The sequence below is a fragment of the Tupaia chinensis genome, unplaced genomic scaffold, assembly GCF_000334495.1.
Source record: "Tupaia chinensis unplaced genomic scaffold, TupChi_1.0 Scaffold000094_1, whole genome shotgun sequence".
NCBI classification, from domain to species: Eukaryota; Metazoa; Chordata; class Mammalia; order Scandentia; family Tupaiidae; genus Tupaia; species Tupaia belangeri.
In genome coordinates this window covers 1,058,216-1,079,280 of record NW_006159556.1, presented here as the reverse complement: position 1 = coordinate 1,079,280, position 21,065 = coordinate 1,058,216, and the positions used below count along the sequence as shown (strand labels likewise).

The 21,065-nt window shown below is 34.9% G+C and overlaps 1 protein-coding gene across 1 annotated transcript in view; it reads left to right on the top strand.

The window, feature by feature from the left end:
• CCSER1 (coiled-coil serine rich protein 1) overlaps nt 1-21,065 on the top strand; it is a 531,900-nt gene that overhangs the window by 284,211 nt on the left and 226,624 nt on the right. The window contains exon 5 of the mRNA XM_027769856.1: nt 4,578-4,785. Coding sequence (XP_027625657.1) covers nt 4,578-4,785 — 208 coding nt within the window. The remainder of the gene's footprint in view (nt 1-4,577; nt 4,786-21,065) is intronic.

Genomic DNA, 21,065 nt, shown 5'->3' with positions numbered 1-21,065 from the left:
AAATTTCTTACTATCAAAATGATACTATAAGGTATAAATGAATGAGAAAAAATAATGAAAATACTTTTTAATTTTCTCTCTGGTAGGGAAAAATCCCTTTAATCTTGCCATGATTTATGTCCACATATATATTTTCCCATTAAACTTGTCTGTAATAATGAAAATAGAATTACAGCAGAACTTTTGAAGTCGTTTGGTAGAAAATTCCTTTCACATAACGTATCCCAGAGAAAAAAATTATAAAACCAATTCAACATAGTCATTTAAGTTAACTGTTTTAAGTACCAGATGAAACTCTGAAATCCTCTAATCTTTTAAGAATACATTTAATGCATTATTCATGAGTTTTGTTGTTAATCTTACTCAAAACCTTTATTCCTTTGGTACTTATAGACTGAGAAAAGTCCATAAGCCTCAATCAATTTTATCTAAATGTTACTCAATCTTCCATTATAAAGACTTGGACAGCCTCCAGAGGTAATGGGGCATGTGTAAATATTACTAAGCAATTCTACTGAAGATTCATGGAGTGGACACAGCAAGGATGAACTGTATGTGAATGTCTTGGTGGAGATGACATTGTCTTTTAGTTCGCAGTAGTTATGGTGGTTAATGAGCCTCTACACAGCTTCAGCATCATACTTTTTTTGTTTTTTGACAAGTTAAGGGACTGTCTTTTTTTTATGTAAAGCACATTTGTTTAGTTTCCTGAAACCACAGAAATTTAGAGAGTTGACAGACAGAACTATAAAGCTCCCGAAGTGCATGAATTGTATTACCTGAGGAGTTCTGCTAATGCTAAACAAGAGAGCATCTAAGCTTTGTTCTAGCTCACAGGCCTTATCAGGGTTTGTTTGTACCAGAGGGAACTATGGCTTCATGTGAGAGACTGTTCTTGTCAACCACAGGAATTTTATTAGAGGGATTTATCTAGACCACTTGGGTATTTTAGGATCAGTAATTGTCTAGTGTTAAAAAGTATTAGTATTCAAAAGATTTAACAGTTGTAAATCATAGCCACCAGCCAGTCAGAAGGACAGCGGCTATACACAGGAACAGGGTGAGCAGGCTAGCCGTGCTGGTCTACCCACTGAGAAGCAGCCTCTTTAACTGTCATTTCACTAAAGGGCTAGACCTAATTATGAATGTTTTGATCACAACAGTCTTTTAGCACATTTATTTTTTCTTGTAGAAGTATAATGTCTTGAGATAAATTGACCTGTTTTTCACATGTGAGCAAATACATTGTTACTTTGTGGTATTCATTAGTAAGGAGCTAATAATTGTGGTGAACTGCTCGAGGTCAGTGAGAAAATCCTATTAATCTTTGCAGCTCTAGCCTTTGCTGCTCTGCAGGACACAATGTGAATGTTTTCAAAACTTGTGGACAAAAAAAAAAAGTGCCATCTTTGTCCCTTTTTAAAATTAAGAATAGATCTAAACTATTAAAGCATGGAACAAATAACTAATTTTAGCTTTTAAGTACATTTCAGCAGAATGGGAAAAGATTTTTATAAACTATGCAACAGACAAGGGACTGATATTCAGAATATACAAGGAACTCAAGCAGCTGTCCCAAAAATAGATGCTCAAACCTATTAAAAGATGGGAGAATGACTTGAAAAAAACACTCCCTTGAAAAAATTCTCATCATCCCTTATTATAAGGGAGATGCAGATCAAGACCACAATGAGATACCACCTAACATGAGTCAGAATGACTAAGATTAAAAAACAAAATATAATAAATGCTAGTGGGGGTGTGGTGAAAGGGGAGCTCTCTTAACATTGCTGGTGGGAATGTAAATTGGCCCAGCCACTGTGGAGAACAATTTGGAGATTCCTCCAAAATCTACAAATAGAACTACCATACAATCCAGCAATCCCACTCCTTGGTATCTGCCCAAAGGACAGAGGGATCCTTAGTCAGAAAAGTGCTTGCACATCGATGCTGCATTATTCACAATTGCTAAGACTTGGAAACAACACTAATGCACACGAACAGATGAATGGATTGAAAAAGTGTGGCACATATACTCTATGGAATACTACTCAGCCATAAAACAACAAAACCCTGGCCTTTGACAGAAAGTGGAAGAATACGGAGGGTTTACTGCTAAGTGAAGCAAGTCAGGCTATGAAGGAGAGACATTGGACGTCCCCACTTAATATATACCGAGTGTCCGCACTCTGACTGAAACTGATTGATTAAAGGAAATAGAAACAGTGTGAATACCAGATTCAGTGTGAGAAGAGGGAGGGTGGAGTAGAGTCTGAGGAAGGACATTAAAGAGAAAAATAGAGAGACAGGGCATTTATGGGACAATGAAATGGGTTATTTTCTGTTGAGGGATAATCTTATGGTATTGTCAACTGGACCAGTGTGAAATGTACACATGTTGGAATTTTCACTCTGCAAGCTAAGTAACGTGATTGAATGTATAAAATAAATGGAAATAATTGTAAAATAATAATTAAAAATAAATAAAAATACGTTTCAGGGCATGGTCTATCTTAGATACTTGAAAATAGCAGAGTTCCTTTGATTTGTAAATGTGAAATTATAATCTCCAGTGCCTCAGGAAATTCCCTAAAATAGAGTTATAGCATTTTATGCTAGTACGGTTCCTGAAAGCCTTGCCAGTACTTAGGGATGTTGTTACTCATGACTGGACACATAGTTTCAAAGAATCAACAAGCTAATTAAAAGGAATTGTAGAGGGGCCAGCAGGTGATGTGGTTAAGATGCTGGACTGCCACATGTGACACAGCTCCTGTCCTGAACATGGTGGCTTGAAAATCATGCTGGGCATATGTTCATACGTGCCCAAAATCCCAGGAGGAGAATGGAGGCAAAGGGATTGTAGCATGGACATCCTCCTGGGGGGATAATTTCTCACTTTTTCTCTCACTGCCTCTCTAGTTGTGCAGTGAGCACATGTGCTCTATGGCAATAACCTAACAAATAAATAAAGAAAAAGAATTATAAAAAAATCTGTTTAATTTTTCTATTGTAAGAATGCTGGTAAACTTAGAACCATGGGTGGAAGTGCTAAAATTTAACAATCCACCACACAGAAAAATTTCTCTGTACAAATGAGAGCTGTATGCATAGATTATTACAAAGAATTGCACTTTATTCATTTATTCTTTATTGTATTCACTTATTCCATTTCAATGGTACAATTATTTATTGAGTAAGCCTAATTTGTGCCAAACACCAAGCTCATTCACAACTTATATCTAGTAAGTCTTTAAAAATTTCATTGTTGGAACCAGCAGATGGTGTAATAATAATGTTGCTGGACTCCCACATTGTGATTGCAGTTCTAGTCCCGGACCCAGTGGCTTAAACTCACACCAGGCGCGTGTGCGTACGTGCCCAAGATCCCGAGAGGAGAATGGAGGAGAAGGGATTGCAGCATGGCCATCCCCCCCTGGGGGTGATTTCTTACTTTCTGTCTCTCTGTCTGTCTGTCTTTCTGGTGAGCCCATACACCTTATAACAAAAACTTCTCAAAAAAAAAGGAAGGAAGAAAAGATTAACAAGAAAAAAAAAAAAAAGAATTTTACGCCCATGTGCGTTATGTGTGGAAACACCCCATGACCCCATGATGTGTAACTTGAAGAGATGTTTAGAACCTGGGCTATTTACAATAGTATCTTAACAAAAGCAACAAAAAATTTTTATACAAGCAACAATACAGAGGAAAAGGACTTTTAGTTTCCAGGTAGCAGGTTGTAGGAAGGTACTATATGGTGAAACCAATGGAAAATAAGGGCTAGTTAGTAGGTTTGTTATATTGAGTCCTTGCAGTCTCTCTCCCGGTTAATAATGGTCTAGAGTTATCTCCAGTAATTAACTTCTGTCCTTCCTGTAGAGACAGAAGAGGGACACCTCTGTAACTTTATGTCTGCTTTTAGGCAAATAGGGAAAGGACAGAGAACTTTTATCTGTTTCCTCTCTGTTGCCTTCAGCTCAAAATTGTACTTATGCCAAAGTGGCATTTTAGCGATGGCAAATTTGTTTCCTTTCACATAAAAATTATATAATGGAGTTATGCATCTTTCATTTATTTCACTGTATTAAGACAAATCATATATATCCTCCCTTTCTTAATCACTAAAATGGCCATTGATCAAGGCTTTAGTGATTTGAAATAATAACTAAATTTCTTTTCTCTTGTTTTTATTTCTTAGTATTATTTTTTTCATTTAATTTGAAGCATATTTTGGAAACCTGTGATATTTGTCAAAGAATTAAGGAACTGATCAACTGATTTTTCTTCCAGCAATTTTTTTAATCAACTCTCAGCACTTTAAAAAGAGTTAAATAAGTGTCAAGTATAGAATAAACTGCTATTTGGAGAAAAATCATATTTTAAAATATTAATTGGGATTGACTTTTACCATTAAATACACAATCCACTTATTTCATGATTTCTATAGAAGATCATAAGGTTTTCAAAGGCTAATCAGGAAATGAGGTTCACAAGAAGTTTTTTTCCCATAGCTTGGGAAATAACTGCTCTAAGCTTGCGGCATTGTAATGTTTGTTTTTGTTTTTATTCCTGTTAGGAATCTTTCCCTGAAGTTAACAAAAGATGTTGAGCAGGAAGCCAGGTGTCCCCATATCAGCCGAATGCCTGGCAGTCCATCTACAGATTGGCCCCTGCAAGGTGTGGAAGAAAACGGAGGCATAGACTCTCTGCCTTTCAGACTGATGTTGCAGGACTGCACAGCGGTCAAGACGTTATTATTAAAGATGAAGAGAGTTCTGCAAGAGGTAATAGTTTACTCTGAGATGAATGTCTTTCAGTGCTGGGAGACAATGAAGTCTGTAGACCTGATTAGACCATGCTCTGTCAGGAATCACTGTGTGACCTTGGGCAGGGGTAAAGTGTCCTCTTGGAGCTCAGCTTTTCTTATAATACAAATGCAGAATTTAGAGTTCTAGGTTATAAGACACTCTTCAGCTCTAAAATGCTGAGATGCTGTGACAGAATTGAAAAAAAAATTGATGCCAACTCTCTCCGTTTTGTCAGGTAAGGAGAAATGGGCAGCACTTGTATAATTATGTTTCTATTATATATTATAAAGCTATTGCGAGGGCTGTTACATATCCTTCACTTTCATGATACTGGAACTTTATTTATATGTTATCATTAAGGTATTTTAGTTAGTCATGTTTGTTCTAGTTAATAATCAATCCAGGAAAATTCAATGTGAAGGCTTGAATGATTTTCCCCAGTGCACACAGATGCCCTCCCACAACCTATGCGCTGTCAAGGAGTGAGCTAGTCTGGAAAATGCATTGTGGGATTTTTTCTCGTTTACGCCCAGAAATCAGGTTCAAGTATGTTATGTAATTTTTAATTAAAATTATTCTTTTCTTTCAGAATGTCTATAGAAAGCACACAAACTATTATAATATTTTTACATAGTAATTTAAAGTGAGGATCAGAAATTTTTGATAAATAATGTAATAAGAGTGAATTTAAGGCAACAGCCTGAGATTTGTGACTCCAAATTCAGTAACTTTTTATTATATCCTACTATCTTTCGATAGAGTTTATTGGCAGGAAATATTAATGATGTGAGAACTACAAATGGCTACTTAGAATGAGTAATAGTATGACTACCTTATAATGACGATTACTAATATTTTTTAATACTTTGATAGCAGTAATAATAATGCTGGCAGCTACCACAGGAGAATAGAATTGAATAAAGAAGAAATAAGGCAATGTTTACCATAGACTGTTGGAGAAATCTAGTCATATGTTTACATCAGCTGTTATTAAAAGGAAAAAAAATGGAGAGAAATATTCTCTCTACCCCATACCAATTTATATCACTGGGATGATCTTTGTGTCTGACATCCTGGGAGTGGGATGTGGGAGTGATGCGCTCATGCTTGATCAACATAAGAATTTCTGGAAGGATGTGAGCTGGCAGTTAAGCAAAGGCATACAAATAAATTATGTAAGCTTATCATTAAACACATTATGTTTTTAAAAGGATAATCAGTACTTGAAGCTCATTTCCTATTTACTCTACTATTATCTAACTTGTTAACTTATTTACATTAATTCGGTTTATGTGCTAGAAGTATTACATAATAGCTACTATGTATATTTTTCAATTGTAGATTTATTTACACCATTTTAATAGCTCAAAATCAGCCATGTGGGAGTATTTATGCCACAGAAATTGGCAAGCACTGCAAATTAAGGCTTTTTTATTTTTGGCAAACCCGTTGTTAAATATTTACTAGCTTACTGGCTCTTCCCTGTATGTATGTTTATATGGTTTCTATACAGATAATATATGTATTTTTCCACATATGAATAGATAGTTTAGAATCTCCCTTCCATTGACTTAGCGTGCTGTCTGAACCTCTTTGGACAAGGCAAACTTAATAACAGCCGTTATATTACAAGATTTGAATTTCAAAGTCTATAACATTCAACTATTCATCTTTTTACCTCTCTCTTTGGTCTGAATTTTAATATCAAATCAATACAAATAAAAGGAAAGTAGGAAGAACTGACAGGAGGTGGCAAGAGACTTTCTTAGGGTACTTAATTTTATAATAGAAAAATATCCAGTGATATTGACTGAAGCCTCAATATTAGGAATACATTGAGTTTTTTTTTTTTTTTTTTTTTTTTTTTTACATTTTCATCTGTTTTTCTTCACTAGAGCTAATTTAAAGATGCTGAAGAGAATTGACTTAAAAAAAAATTGGCAGAGGGCTTGTGAGTTTCCAGAGAGACAGAAAAAGAGAGAGAGAAAGAAAGAGAGGGAGAGCGGACACTCTACTCCCTGGAGAATGGCCATACTGCAATCTCTTCTCTTTCATTTCTCCCTCCTTTCAGGACTTTGGGCATGCAAACACACATACAAGTCTCTTGGTCTGGGACTGGCTGCATAGTCAGCAATGTGGGATCCAGCTGCCTTAACCACCATGTCATGGGCTGGGCTGAGAATTAATTTTAAAGCTGGTGTACACTGAGCAATAACTGCTTGTGGTTTTTTGGCTCATACAGATAGCAGGGGGCATAGTTTTCATTATCAACAAGGAAAAAAAATATCATTATATCATTAACATAGATAACTGTTCTGATTATGGTATTTGTGATAGATGCCTTCAAAGAAAATAATCTGTTGAAATATTCTCTAAGCCAGGAATTTCAAACTGTTATTCACATTTCATTATCAAATTCAAGTTCAATACCAGCTACTCTTAGATTGATAATATCTTTTTAATACAGAAAAATATTTATTCCTATTTTATGACTTATTTTTATGTTGCATAGAAGTCTAACTTTTGTACACAGATTCTTTTGGATCTGCAAGAAATCTCTATTATCCTATTTGAAAGCTAAAATGACTACTTAATTTTAATATATCAGATTATATATGTTCTTATTTGAAATGTTTACCCCCTAATTACCTGAACTTAACACAAAGTTATACTTGTAAAGTATTCATATATTTTAGACATTCTTTTTTATTAACTTTTACTTTAATTTTATTCTTTATGTTTTTGCCAAGAAATATGTTTACAGTTTATCAATCCTTACTTCTACTTCATTGTAATATCCTTCCTTAAAATCTTGTCAGTATATTGGGACTAGCAATGGCATGATGTTTACATCACTAGACTCCCATATTCAACTGAGGTTCAAGTTCTGAACCTGGTGGCTTAAAATTCATGCTGGACACTTGTGCATACGTGCCCAAAAATTCCCAAGAGGAGGCAGGAGGAGAAGGTATTTCATTGCGGCCATCCTCCTGGGGGTGATTTCTTGCTTTCTCTCTCTGTTTCTCTGGCTGGCGACCACTTCTTGCAAATAAATAAATAAATAAAATAAAATAAAATAAAGAGAAAAAGAACTCTGTATTAACTAATTTACAGGAATACATTATATTATCAAAAATTAATATAGGTTTTAAGCTAACCAAAACAAACCAATAGGAAAAAATGAATTGATAAATCTTGATTAGGATAACTTTTGTTTATTTTTTTCCACTGGTTTCTTTGAAACTTTAGTAGAATGTAATGTGTTACATATTTGTAAATAAAGGTACATTTTTTTCTCATGATCAAATTATATTTTTTCCATTTTCCACATACAGTATTTGAAAATATTCAGAGATGGTAATGGTGATGTCACAGATAATTGTCACCAAGCCTATTCAAGATTGCCTTAGGGTTGTAAATAATTACTACCTGGTTAGGAGGATATTGCAATAGTTAATAAATTACTGCCCTTAAGTTTCTAGAACTGATTTAAAGTTGTAAATCACTTCGATCAATGTCCTTGGAGAGCTCTACATAGCCTCTAAAATATTTTGTCTTTCAAATAAACTTGTCTATGTAGTCAATGTTACCCATACTATTTTAAAAATGAACGCTAAGATCTATTCTTACTATTATAAAACTACCTTTAAAATTTACTTTTTACTAATGTTTTTACAAGGTATCACCTGTTTAAAACTTTTATGAAATGTTTATTATTGTAACATGTTAGCAAATAATATTCTTCAAAGATTTGTTATAATTCCTCCATCCCTACTCCCTATACATTTTAATTTATATTTAGAAAATTTAGTAGGGTGTGTAATAGCAATATCTTGACTCATTTGACATTAAAAATTTTAGAGACTGTCATCCATAGTGCAGTGGTTGAGCACTGTGCAGTGGGAGCTATTGATAGATCCCACATGGCCAGCTGAGATCAGAGTCCCAATCCTGGGATCTTGAAAAACATGCTCAGTGCATGTTCACATATGCCCAGGATGTAGAAAGGGAGGAAAAAGCACTCTTTTTTTGGGGGAAGGGGGAGTGTTTTATTTCTTCTCTCTGGGACTTGTATGTGCATTCTGGCATTAAAAGAAAAGTTATACAAATCTTTAATGAATAAAAACATGTGGATATAGAGAGATGAATTTATTCAAACAAAATAGTCAGATCAGAAAAAAATCAGGGAATTATTCATCTGAGAATCAATTAATTTAAAGGTCCATTCAGTTGATACAAATATTTGGGCTGCGGAACATTTGGAAGCTATTTGCCATTGATTAAACAGTTCTTATCCATTTTTCTTTTTGTCTTCTCTCAACTACCTAATAGTTCAAGCTTTGATTTTTATTTTTTGAAAAATAGTAATAATGGAAAACGTTCAAAGATAATTTTCTATGTGAAAAGTTTTTATCATAAGTATTATTTACAACTATATGACAAAAGCTAGGTTGTTTTGAACTTCACCATTTTTCAGTGTTTGGTGAGAATTTTCAGAGGAATGTTTTAAGCACATTTCAGTGAAATGAATAGTTACAGTAAGAAGTTTATAACTAACTAACTTTGAGAGGAAAATAGTAATTTTCTATATAGAATAGAAACTACAGCAATGGATAAATATAGGAGGAAAAAGCAATATTGAAGAGTCATAGAGTAAAGACATGCACGAAAGTCAAGCAATTACCTATATGAATGTAGATTGCAATCTAATAATTAAATTTCTCTTATACTGACCTATTGAAAATAACAAAATTACAAGTTTTTGCTGCCTTCTTTGTGTTTATTTTGTTTTGCTTGCACAATAATGTGTTAAAGTTAAAATTTATATGCTGAAAACTGAAAAAATGCAAGAAAGCTAGAGTGGCTAATATTTAAGTAAATAACAAAATGAGTCATATGAACAGAAACAAAGAGCTACACTTTAGAACGATAAGAGGCAGTTCATTAGGAAAACTTAATAGTCATGCATGTGAAGGGCCTGTTTATAAAACTTGTCAATACATGATTCAAAACTGACCAAACTAACTGAAGAAATGGACAGATTAGCAGAGTTGGAGATTCTAACACTCTTCTTTCAATATTTGGCAAAACAATTAAACAACAACAATAACAACAACAACAACAAACCAGAAGAGTTCCAGAAGATTTGAACAATGGTATAACTTTCTTAACCTTGCTGATACTTATTTATACTACAGTTAAAAAAGACATATATTCTAAAAAAAGAAAAATATGAAACACAAATTACTAGTATCAGCAAAAAGTCGAGGGAAGAGTAATCACTATAGATCCTACAGACAGCAAAATGATAGTAAGGGAGAGGGAGTTATCTGTGAACTTTATTTGTAATTCTCTTTTGTATAACAAAAGACATTCAGTTAGACACTCACAAATCTCTTCAATATAAACCTCTAACTTGAAACAGCTCAGGGACAACTAATTTAAACATTTAAAATTGTAATTGTTTGGTTGAGAAGTTTCATGGAATATGTCCTAAAATTAAACACAAGAAACATTCTGCCTGAGTTAAAACAGGCACTTCTGCCAAACCATCTTTCATCTTTCAAAATATCTCATTATCTATTAAATAAATTTCTAAGTTAATAATTTTTTTTACATCTAGATGATGTGGCTGTTACATATTTTTCAAAATTCATTGAATTGAACACTCAAGATGACAATACATTGAATATCATCAAACAAATTATGGCACCACTCTTGTTTTTTCCATTTATAGAACTTTTATTTTCTCCTGTGAGACTGTTAATGGACTAATGATTTTTTAAAATAATTATTTATTTTAAATTTTATTTATTCATTTATTTATTTTAATTTTACCAGAGAAAGTGAAAGAGAAAGAGAGAAAGTGAGAAAGCAAGCCATCAGGTCCAGGACTCGAATTGTGCTCAGCCATTGTGAGAGTGTCCAGCACCTTAACCACCATGCCACCTGCTGGTCCCTGGAGTAATTATTTATATGCACACTAAGTTGGAATATTATTGTTGATTCTTACCAAGCTTATTTTCCCTCTCATTTTTGGAATAATTTATGGAAAAAAATTCAGCACTTTTGCCACAGGGTGGGTGCCATCACACCCAAAAATGAGCACTATAATACTATCTTCATATACACCAATGGATCCCCTTATATATTACACAAAGAAATCTGATTTAGGTAATGGAATATCTTGGATTCATTGAGGATCGATAGTTTTCTAAGTAAGAGAATTTTGTCTACATAAAGCCTGAGTGTTTTTGATACTATAAAACCTGATCTGAAAAATAGATAAATAAGGGAGGGAAATATAATTCTGTGACTCCTATGGTATAAACACACTGCTAATTTTCAACAGTCCTCAGGGAGAGATGAGAGAAAAACATTTTCCTAACCCCAGGTCCATTTTACTCACAAAGAAACATTAGAGGAAGAATATTAGAAGGGTAAAGGGCACAGGTGTTCAGAATCATAAAGATCTAGACATAAATATAACTTCTGCCACTTCTTAGCTACTACAAATTAATTAACATTTTTGAATTTTTATTTCATGATATGGAATATTAGTTACTACCTTATGGAGTTATTTGGACAATTAAACAATAAAATACTTACAACATGTATCACAGGGAGAGTGTGGGGTAGATAACCATGAACAAGAGCTATACAATGATCCTACTTGTGTGATAATTACTGACTGTGTCAAAACAGATGGAAAGTATTTAAGATTCTTTCAACACTTGGAAATATAGCAATACATTCTCTTAATCAGCATAAGTATATTCATTGAATACGAATTGGAAATTAATAATTGTTTATAAAGGCTATGTAGCTGAAATTAAAAGTAGAATTGTTATTTCCATTTAGACTTAGCTGGGCTCACTCAGTTTGGGCAGCATATTTGACTTGACATTATTTGGCAGAAGAGCACTGCATGTCAGATGAATTTCCTGTGTACAATTCAGTATATGAGAAGGTTGTTTCAGGTGAGGGATCCTGATGACAGACCGAGGTGGTGGCAGTTGAGACAGAGAGAAGTGAATAGATGAATGATGTGTTTTAGAAGTAATATAAACAGTACTTGCTGGTGAGTTAGAATAAGGTGATGGTAGAAAGAGAAAAGGCAATGATAACTCTGAAAGGCACAACGGATACTAGTGCCACTTTCAGAGACTGAGAAGATTGAGAAAGGAGATACCCTGTGAGTCAGAAGGAAACAAGAGTTCTGCTTGGACAGGTGAGGCTTTAGATGATTATTTAAACAGTCAAGTATATGTATCAAGTGGAAATTTGAATTAATGTGTCTGCACAACCGTAAAGATTAGGGCTAGGCATGGAAATAGAGAATTCATGATTATATAGATTCTGTTTAAAGCTATGGAAGAGAGAATGTGTGTTAGGGTAGAGTGCTCTGATATTTTGTGATGAGAAAATCAAGAAAGAGAGTACCCAGTGAGATAGGAAGAACACAAACAGTAAAGTGTCCATTAAGAAGTCAGAAGAGGGCCCAGCAGTTGGCATAGTGATTAAGATGCTGGACTCCTACATGCTGATGATGGTTCAAGTCCCGGACCTGGCAACTTGCTTTCTCACTTTCTCTCTCTCTCTCTCTTTCTCTCTCTGTGTCTTTCTCTGGTCGAATTGAAAAATTATTAATAATGAATAAATGACATTAAATAAGTAATCAAAATAAAAGAAGTCAAAAGAGGGGCCAGATAGTGGCACAGCACCAATGCAATTGGACCCACATGAAAAAAGTCCTGGTTTCACATGTAGGACATCCCCAAGTTTCCTAGTGCACACATATGCCTGGGATCCAGGCTGACTGAAACTGGGGGTGGATCATGGCATGGAGAATCTTCTGGAGGTGTCTTTCTCTCTTTATGTTTCCATCTCTTAGGGAATAAATGAATGTTTAAAAAAATTTCAATAAAGAAGTCAAAAGGATACATTTCTTAAAGATAGACCTGAGGAAAGGTGCTGAGAAATAATTAGGAAAAGAAAAGATAAGTAATCATTGGACTTGACAATCTTTTGAAGTTAATTCCAAAAGCATATCACCTAGGCTTCAGGAAATTCAATATGTAAACCTATTCAGAGTGTTAATTTGTAAAGCTAAAGCCTAGAATAGAAATTATAACCATTTACAGCTGGTTCTCAGCTGTTAAATTATTGGTTCATTTCTTTACAAAGTATTGGTCTATGACTGTGAAGGATATGAAAATGAATAATACATGTCTTTAGTTTTAAAAATATATTTTAAAGTAAGACATTTCTTAGTTTGAGAAATATGCTATAGATTTTATTGAAGTATTATCTTTCTCTTAAAAAGTATTCTTACATAACTTAAGGTTATTATTTACACTACAGAGATAATGTAATGTACTGATCAGAAAAACAGGTACTAGAATAGACTCTTCAGGTTTGAATTTCAGATTTTGCATTTACTAGGTGCATGTGGTTTGGGGCAAGGTGCTTAGTCTCTCTGTGAAAACCTGATCTCTTCCAGAAGTGAAGTGACCAAGTAAGTGCACATGTAGAAGTACCAGATATGCCAGCCTCTCTGGCAAAGCTGATAGCAAACCAGACTGTGGTGCTGGAAGCCACATGCTGGCTCAGGTTGGAGTGCTGACTTGGTGAGCCTGACTGAAATCATGCTGGGAGCATGCATGTGTGCTCCAGTTCCTGGTGGACTGGAAGCCCAGAGGAAGGGGATTGTGGCCTGAGTAAGCCCTGTGAAGAGACTTCTCTTTCATATAAAATTCAAAAAATATGAAAACAAATTATTATTATATTCTTAAATAATAGATATGATACAGTAAAACCAAAAGAGAAAAGGAAAAAACTATTGCAATGCTAAGCACAATATTAAGGAAAAAATTACAAAGATTACCTGAGTAGAGGTAAAACAGGAAAGGTGTGTGCAATTGAGAGAGGGCAGACAGAAGTTTTTGAAAGTATTAGGTATTTTGTATTTGCAGTACATTTTGTGTACATTTCTTTCAAAAATTATTGCATGTATATAATATCCTTTTACATGTGTGAAATGTTTTATTTTAAAAAATCAGTGTCTTGCTGAGTGTGATAGTGTGAACCTATAAACCTTGGGACTTGGGAGGCTAAAGTGATTATGATTGAAAGCAAGCTGAGCTCTGTGGTTTATGTCTGCAGTGTCATCTGGGAGACTGCAGCAGGAGGACCACAGCACAGAGAGACCCTGTCTTTAAAACAAAACAAAACAAAATAAAAACAGGGCTGGCTCTGTAGCCTAGTGGTTAAGAGAGCAGATCCCACAAGGCCTACCTTCGGGTTTGAGTCCCCATCCTGGTGGCCTGTTGTTTGTGTTTTTGTTTGTTTTAGGTTTTGGCTATGGGGTGTGTGGACTTGTTAGAGAGGAGAGTGGGAGAGAGGGAAAGTGAGAGATCACCCTCCAGGGGGATGGTCATGCAGCAATCCCTTCTCCTCCATTTTCCTCTGGGGATCTGGGCCATGCATCCTCATGTGCCTAGTGTGAGTTTCAAGCCAGTGAGTCCAGGACTCAAATGTAGTCATCCATGTGAGAATCCAGTCACCTTAACCAACATATTGCCTGCTGGCCTTCCATGCCAGTGGCTTGAAAAACATAGATGTCACGTGTGTGTACATGCCCCAAATCCTGATAAGATGGAGAAATGGAGGAGAAGGGATTGCTTCTCTCTCTCTCTCTCTCTGTGTGTGTGTGTGTGTGTGTGTGTGTGTGTGTGTGTGATTTTACCTCCTCCTGAGTGCATGTGTCCTTAGGGTTTGGGGGGAGGGGAACTCTCAGTCTTTCTGAGTTGCTGGTACTCTAAGTGGCTCTGTTTGTCACAAGTCTATCTTTCTGTCTACCTCTATGCTGGTGAAAATTGAAGAAATATTTTGGCTACTAAATTGTCATTGTATCTTTTCATATGTATTTGATGTGAAAAAATAATGGAGGAGCCAGCAGGTGTCGTGGTGATTAAGGTGCTGGACTCCTGCATGACTGGCTGCAGTTCAAGTCCTGGACCTGGCGGTACCTTGCTTTCTCAATTTTCTTTTCTCTCTCTGTGTCTCTCCTTGGTCAAATGAAAATTAATTAATTAAATTAAATTAAATTAATAATTTAAAATAAATAAAAGTGAAATTGATCAAGGTGCACAAGTGTATGCCTCTTAGCTAATGATTTCTTTCCTGGTATTTATGTTATCTGCTGGTTGTGTGCATTGATTGCTTATGATAGAGCAAACTTCCACCCACAGTGTTAACAATAAATGCCACCCCCACTGTAGCTAACTGCTGTGGTGATTCTCTATTTGTGTTATAATCATATTCAATAATTAATCAAGTAACCACTAATATGGTTTTGTTATGCATGTCTAACTTTCAATTTTCTTCCTGGATCCAGCATTAATGTTTCGATTGTAATACAACTCACACTCTTTTGTGTAATTCAATGGGCTAAATCTGGCATCTAGAATTTCAAGCTGCAACATAGCAGATATACAGCAGATGGCACCCTGCAGGACCTCCAGGGAATACTTCAAGTGATTCGCACTTCTGGCTGAGAAGGAGGGAGAGAGCAGGGAGCCACTTAAGCAAATGCTGCTGTGGAAACACTGCAATTGTGTACCTCTGAGACATGTCTACTAAAATTACGTTTTGTTTTCATTTGAAAATCAGAACCAAAGGTATATTCAGCTACAGTGAAAAATCTCTGTTTTTAATTGCCAAATCTTTAAAAGATGTTTTAAATTTAGATAACATAATGTTATTATTAAGAGTAATATAAATCTTAAAGTATTCATGTTTACAGATGAGCGAAAGTGTTAAAGTGTTTTAGTATCTTGTGACATTTGGAAGAACAACTGTTCTTTATATTACGTTAGCCTTGATGAAATGAAAACTTGAAATAAACTATTGACTTTATTTTAGTTTAAATTTATGTGCCCACTTAATATATACCGAGTGTCTGCACTCTATGACTGAAACTGATTGTCTAAAGGTTGTACAAACACAAGAGATGGGAGTGAATGCCAAACGTGGTGTGTGTGGAGGAGGGGGGCCTAAGAAAGGACATTTGGAGGAGGGATATGGAGGCAGAGCATTGATGGGATGAGAAGGTGTGGTGTTATCGGTTAAAGATATTTTGATCAACTGGACTGGGGAGAAATGTTCACCTATTGAAATGTTCACTTTGTAAGCTAAATAATGTGATTGAATGCATAAAAAAATTAAATGTAATTTAAAAAAAGTTTACTAATAGAAATACAGATACTGGGCCGGCCTTGTGCCCTAGTAGACAAGGGAGCCAGGTCCCCTATCACTGACGGCACTGTTCAAATAGCAACCCCCTGGCTTGAATAGCACACCAGGTCCATGTGTGCCTGTCCAAAATCCCAACAGGATGGAGAAATGGAGAAGGGATTGCAGCACGACCGTGCCCCGTGGAAAGGTATTTTCTCCCTTGCCTCTTTCTCTGTCTCTCTGTTTTTTTGGGGGGAACACGTGTACCTGAAAAATTGAGAAAAAAACAAGAACATATTATTTACTCTTTTAAACATTATAAATTTAAAAACATTATTTTCAGTTACTGGTTTTTAAAGTGAAGGTGGTCAATGTTAACATAATAAAGTAATAAAATATAACAAAAAAATAGTTGAGGGCTAGCATTAATATCATATTTATATTTATGGTGAATATGTATGAAAACAAATAAGTTGATTTGTCATATTCATTTTTATTAGATGGACTTTTTTTTTTTCTCTTAGAGGTTTTTGGTATAGGAGGTGTGCACTCGCCAGAGAGACAGAGATAAACAGAAATCAAGAAATCACCCCCCAGGGGTGATGGTCATGCCACAGTCCCTTCTCCTCCATTCTCCTCTCAGGATCTTGGGTATGCAAACACATGTACCTAAATGAGTTTACGCGGCCGGGTCCAGGACTTGAACCACAGTGGACTAAGTGGAAGTCCAGCAACATAACCATTTTTCCATCTGCTGGTCCCTGATTAGATGGACTTTTAAACAGAGGTTCAGGGAAATGGTGAGTTTAATAAGAATAATGAATTATCATTAAAGACTCTTCACTTATCTCAAAAACTTGTAGATATTGTTTTATTACCTAAGGTCTAAATTAGGAGTCAGCAAACTCTGTCAACCTTTTTGAGGTTTTTCTGGCCATAAAGTCTGTATTTCAACAATTCATTCAAGTCGTAGTGAGAAAACACATACTTTACATAAGCAAATAGGTGTCCTGTTTCCCATAAAACTTTATTCACAAAAATAGGCAACAGGCCAGATTTGACATTCGTTTGGGGAGCCAAAATAGACTAAATCTCCTCTTAAAATCTATTATCCTCTTCACACTCAGCATGTTCATGAATGGCACTTCTTAGTACAAATCTTTTCTTTTCTCCAAATACTTAACCTGTTCATTCTACTTCCATCTTCCCAAATATCAAACCTTAAAACGGGTCTCAGCTTTCTTCTTAGCCAATGAATCACTAAGTTCTATTCTTTCTTTTAAATCTTTTTTTTTTTCTATCTCATCATGTACTGTGTATCTGTATAGTCATTTCTTAAGTCCAACTTTGTATTACCTTAAATATATGAAATATTACAATATTCTCACAACCAAGCGGTAATGCGAAGTGTTTAAGAACATAAGATAGGAAGTCACACCGATTGTAGATAGACTCCATCTCATCTGTGATATTTGCATACTAAGTGCTTTGGAGAAAGTTATTTAATGTCTGCAAATCGGTTTCCTCTCCATGGAGTGAAGAACTGAATAATAGCATATGCGAAAGACTAATTACCACATAGTGAAGGAGAGAGAGAGAGAGAGCCCATATCTACTTCACTGTTGTTTTTCTTTAAAGAATTCTAGCAACTTCTTATTTTATAAAGTCACCATTTATTCAAAGCTCTTTATAATTGGGTTATCCAGTTTTATCTCACGGTTAATGTCTCTGCTCTTCTCTGGTCAGTGTACCCTTACCTTTATTCCTAGATAGGCCATGCTGATTTCTTTCTGCAAACTCTTGCACGCTTTATTCCCTATAGCTTGGCATGCCCTTCTATCCCTCTTTTGCCTGGATATATGCTTAACCTCACATTTCACCTGTGTAATAAGCCGTCCTTGGTGTTCTCATTGTCTGTTGTGTGTATTTAATCAGCCATATGCTTGCACTGTTATTTAATTTTAAGCTCAATGCATGTGTTTCCAGCTAGAGACCACATCTTTGTTTCTGTTGTATTTCCCAGAACACCTAGTATGATCATGAAAGAGGGGACCTAACTAAACATTTTTTAGGGTATGTAGAGACTGTATGGATATTTCAGAGACCAAAGACACAATTTTATGATCTAAATAAATGTCTTAATTTTTTTTTTTTTGGTAAGTTTACCTGAGGTGATAGTGCATGTTGTTATTCGAGGACTTGCTTCATATTAAATGGAATCTTGGTTTCCAGGTTTTATAATATAAAAGATATATTCATTTTTACAGACAAAAATACATTTGGTATTAAATTAAATTGTATTTTATGATTTGTTTAATCAGTATATTAATAAAAAAGAAAGAATAATGAAAACCTGAAAGCATTAATAAGCATAATGACAAAATTAAATTGACATACATATGTACATAGGTCTAATAATGAAATATTCAATTTTGTATAAGTACTTCAAATTATTAAACCAGCAGCAAAATTGAGCGGAAAGCTTACATTGCTTAAACTAAATGTGATATATATGTGTGTGTACACACACACATACACACATAGATTCGATTAATAGATAGAAGTTGAGAACCTTCCGTGTGCCAGAAGCCTGGTAAAGTAAGAATGAAAATAAAATCATTGCCACTTTCTTTTTATAGAGACACAACTCAAGTAGGGAAGATGCAGATATATATTTGGGTGGAGGAAATTTGTTGGAAAACAATTCACCATGGCATTTCTTGTGACAGCTTTTCTTCCCAACTATTTCTGAAAAAGCATATACAGCAAACAATTTAGAATATAGTGTTTCCCTAGAGAGCAGAGTGACGTTCAAAGATAATGTCTTCCTCTGAGACAAAGGTTGGGTAGGTTTGTGAGAAGCACCTGTAGAAGACTGTAGTTCTTAAGCTTGAGGTTCTTAACTCTGAAACACACCCAGTGCTGGTGGGTGCCCAGTCCACCTGCACTGCTCCACATAGCCCCCGCGGGACTTGGGAGTAGACAAGGGGAACTGACGTGAGCATTATCCTGGTGCTGTGGGTCTACCCAGGAAGCTTCGTCTTCTGCCAGCATTCATAAAATCGGCATGCTGATTTAATTTATTAGTATTAATTAAGTAGACACTCAGAGCCTTCACAGTATTTTCAAAATTCACATGCACTATTTCTCCCTTTAGCAATTTAATGTTTAAGTGAAATGTAAAAGAATAGCTTTCTAAATACATTTACTTCCTAAATAAGCAAATCTAATAAATTCAAGGTATTTAGAAATATCATTGGTATATTTCAGGATATTAAGCATGCAATAAAATAATCCAGCCACTTGTTAATACAAGAGTCAAGACTTATTTTTGTGATGTACTTTATAAGAATGTGTTCATGTGATTGTAAAAATAGTGATAAAATAGTACATTGTTATACCACATGAGGACAGTATTTGATAAAATTGTATTAAGCATTTTTGTTAAATAAATGGATTCTAGCTGCTCTTGTCACGAAAAACAGTATGTGAAATGATATATTTATTTGCTCAACTAAAGTAATCATTTTACTATCTATATATGTCTTATAACATGTATAAACCTCAAACATACACAATACGTTTTTAAAATAGTACATTATCATATTCATCAGCACTTTTCAGCTGAAAATATGTATCACTTTTGAGGTAGAGAATTAGTGGTCTGTTTGTATACTTTACAAGTCTTTCAACACTCACATATTTCTTATCAGACAACCTACTTGTTTTCATAAAATAAATTTCTTTGGTAATAATAGTTCATATTTCTAAAAAAAATCTTGTTTCAAATTTTCAATGGTCAGAAATATGCAGGTTTTGGTGTACTTGTTTTGTTTCTTAATGATAATAGATTATGCTCTCTTAAAAATAAAGCAAGTGGTGAGTCAGCTGGTGGCATGAAGGTTAAGGTAGCTGGATCCCACATGTCTGAACTTGGGGTTAAGTCCTAAGTGCAGAAGCTTGAAAAACATGCCTGGGACCTATGCATTTGTGCACAAAATCCTGAAAGGAGACAGAAATAAAGAATATTTTGTGGGCACCAGCAATTAGCATAATAGCTGTGTCGCTAGACTCCCATGTAGTCGACTGCAGTTTGAGTCTTGGACCCAGTGGCTTGAACTCATGCCGGGCACATGTGCGTGCATGCCCAAGATCCTGAGAAGAGAATGGAGGAGAAGGGATTGCGATGTGGCCATCCCCACTGGGGGGTGATTTCTCACATCCTGTCTCTCCCTGTCTTTCCCGCAAGCACACACGCCCTATAGCAAAAACTTCTCTGAGAAAAAAAAAAAAAAGTAAAGAATAATGTGATCATACCCTATGGGGTGAGGGGGGGGATTTTCACTTTCCCTCTCTTGCTCTCTGGTGAGCACACACAACACACACACTCTCTGACAAATAAAGAAAAAAAAAGGAAGGAAAGAAAGTTGCATAGTAATGAATATAGAATGTCAGAATATTTTCATTTTTTCCCAAGAAAAGCATCTTTAGATGTATGTATGCTTGTGTCTGAGGAAAGGTCATTTTATGTGGAGGGAGATAGTTGCCTTTTCCTATGTTGATGTTATTTCCTCTTGCAATGTGGTTTTTATTAGAAAATCAAACCAATAAAGTATTTTTAGTGAAACAAACATAATTATTGAAGAAACAATGAATTAAATTAACTTGATGTTGTTTTGTGATAGACATGTTAGAGTCACTATTTACATTAGTATTTTAGCTTACCAGGATAATACTTCATAAGCTTAAGTAAAATTTTGAAATATTTAATTTTTTACATAATCTATATGTTCCAATAAATTCAGCCACCTCTGTACTTTAGTGTTTTATATAACTTAAGATATCTTGATGCTCTATTTTCCTCAAATAATTTGTTTCCTTATTTAAAATTTATAGGATAGTGTAGTTTTATGTTTGTTAAAAAATATGCATCTCACCAAAAAGACATCAGTCAATTTTGATCATGGAAGATGGCTGGATGTCTTAACTCTTGTGTCATGATATAAATTTAAAATCCG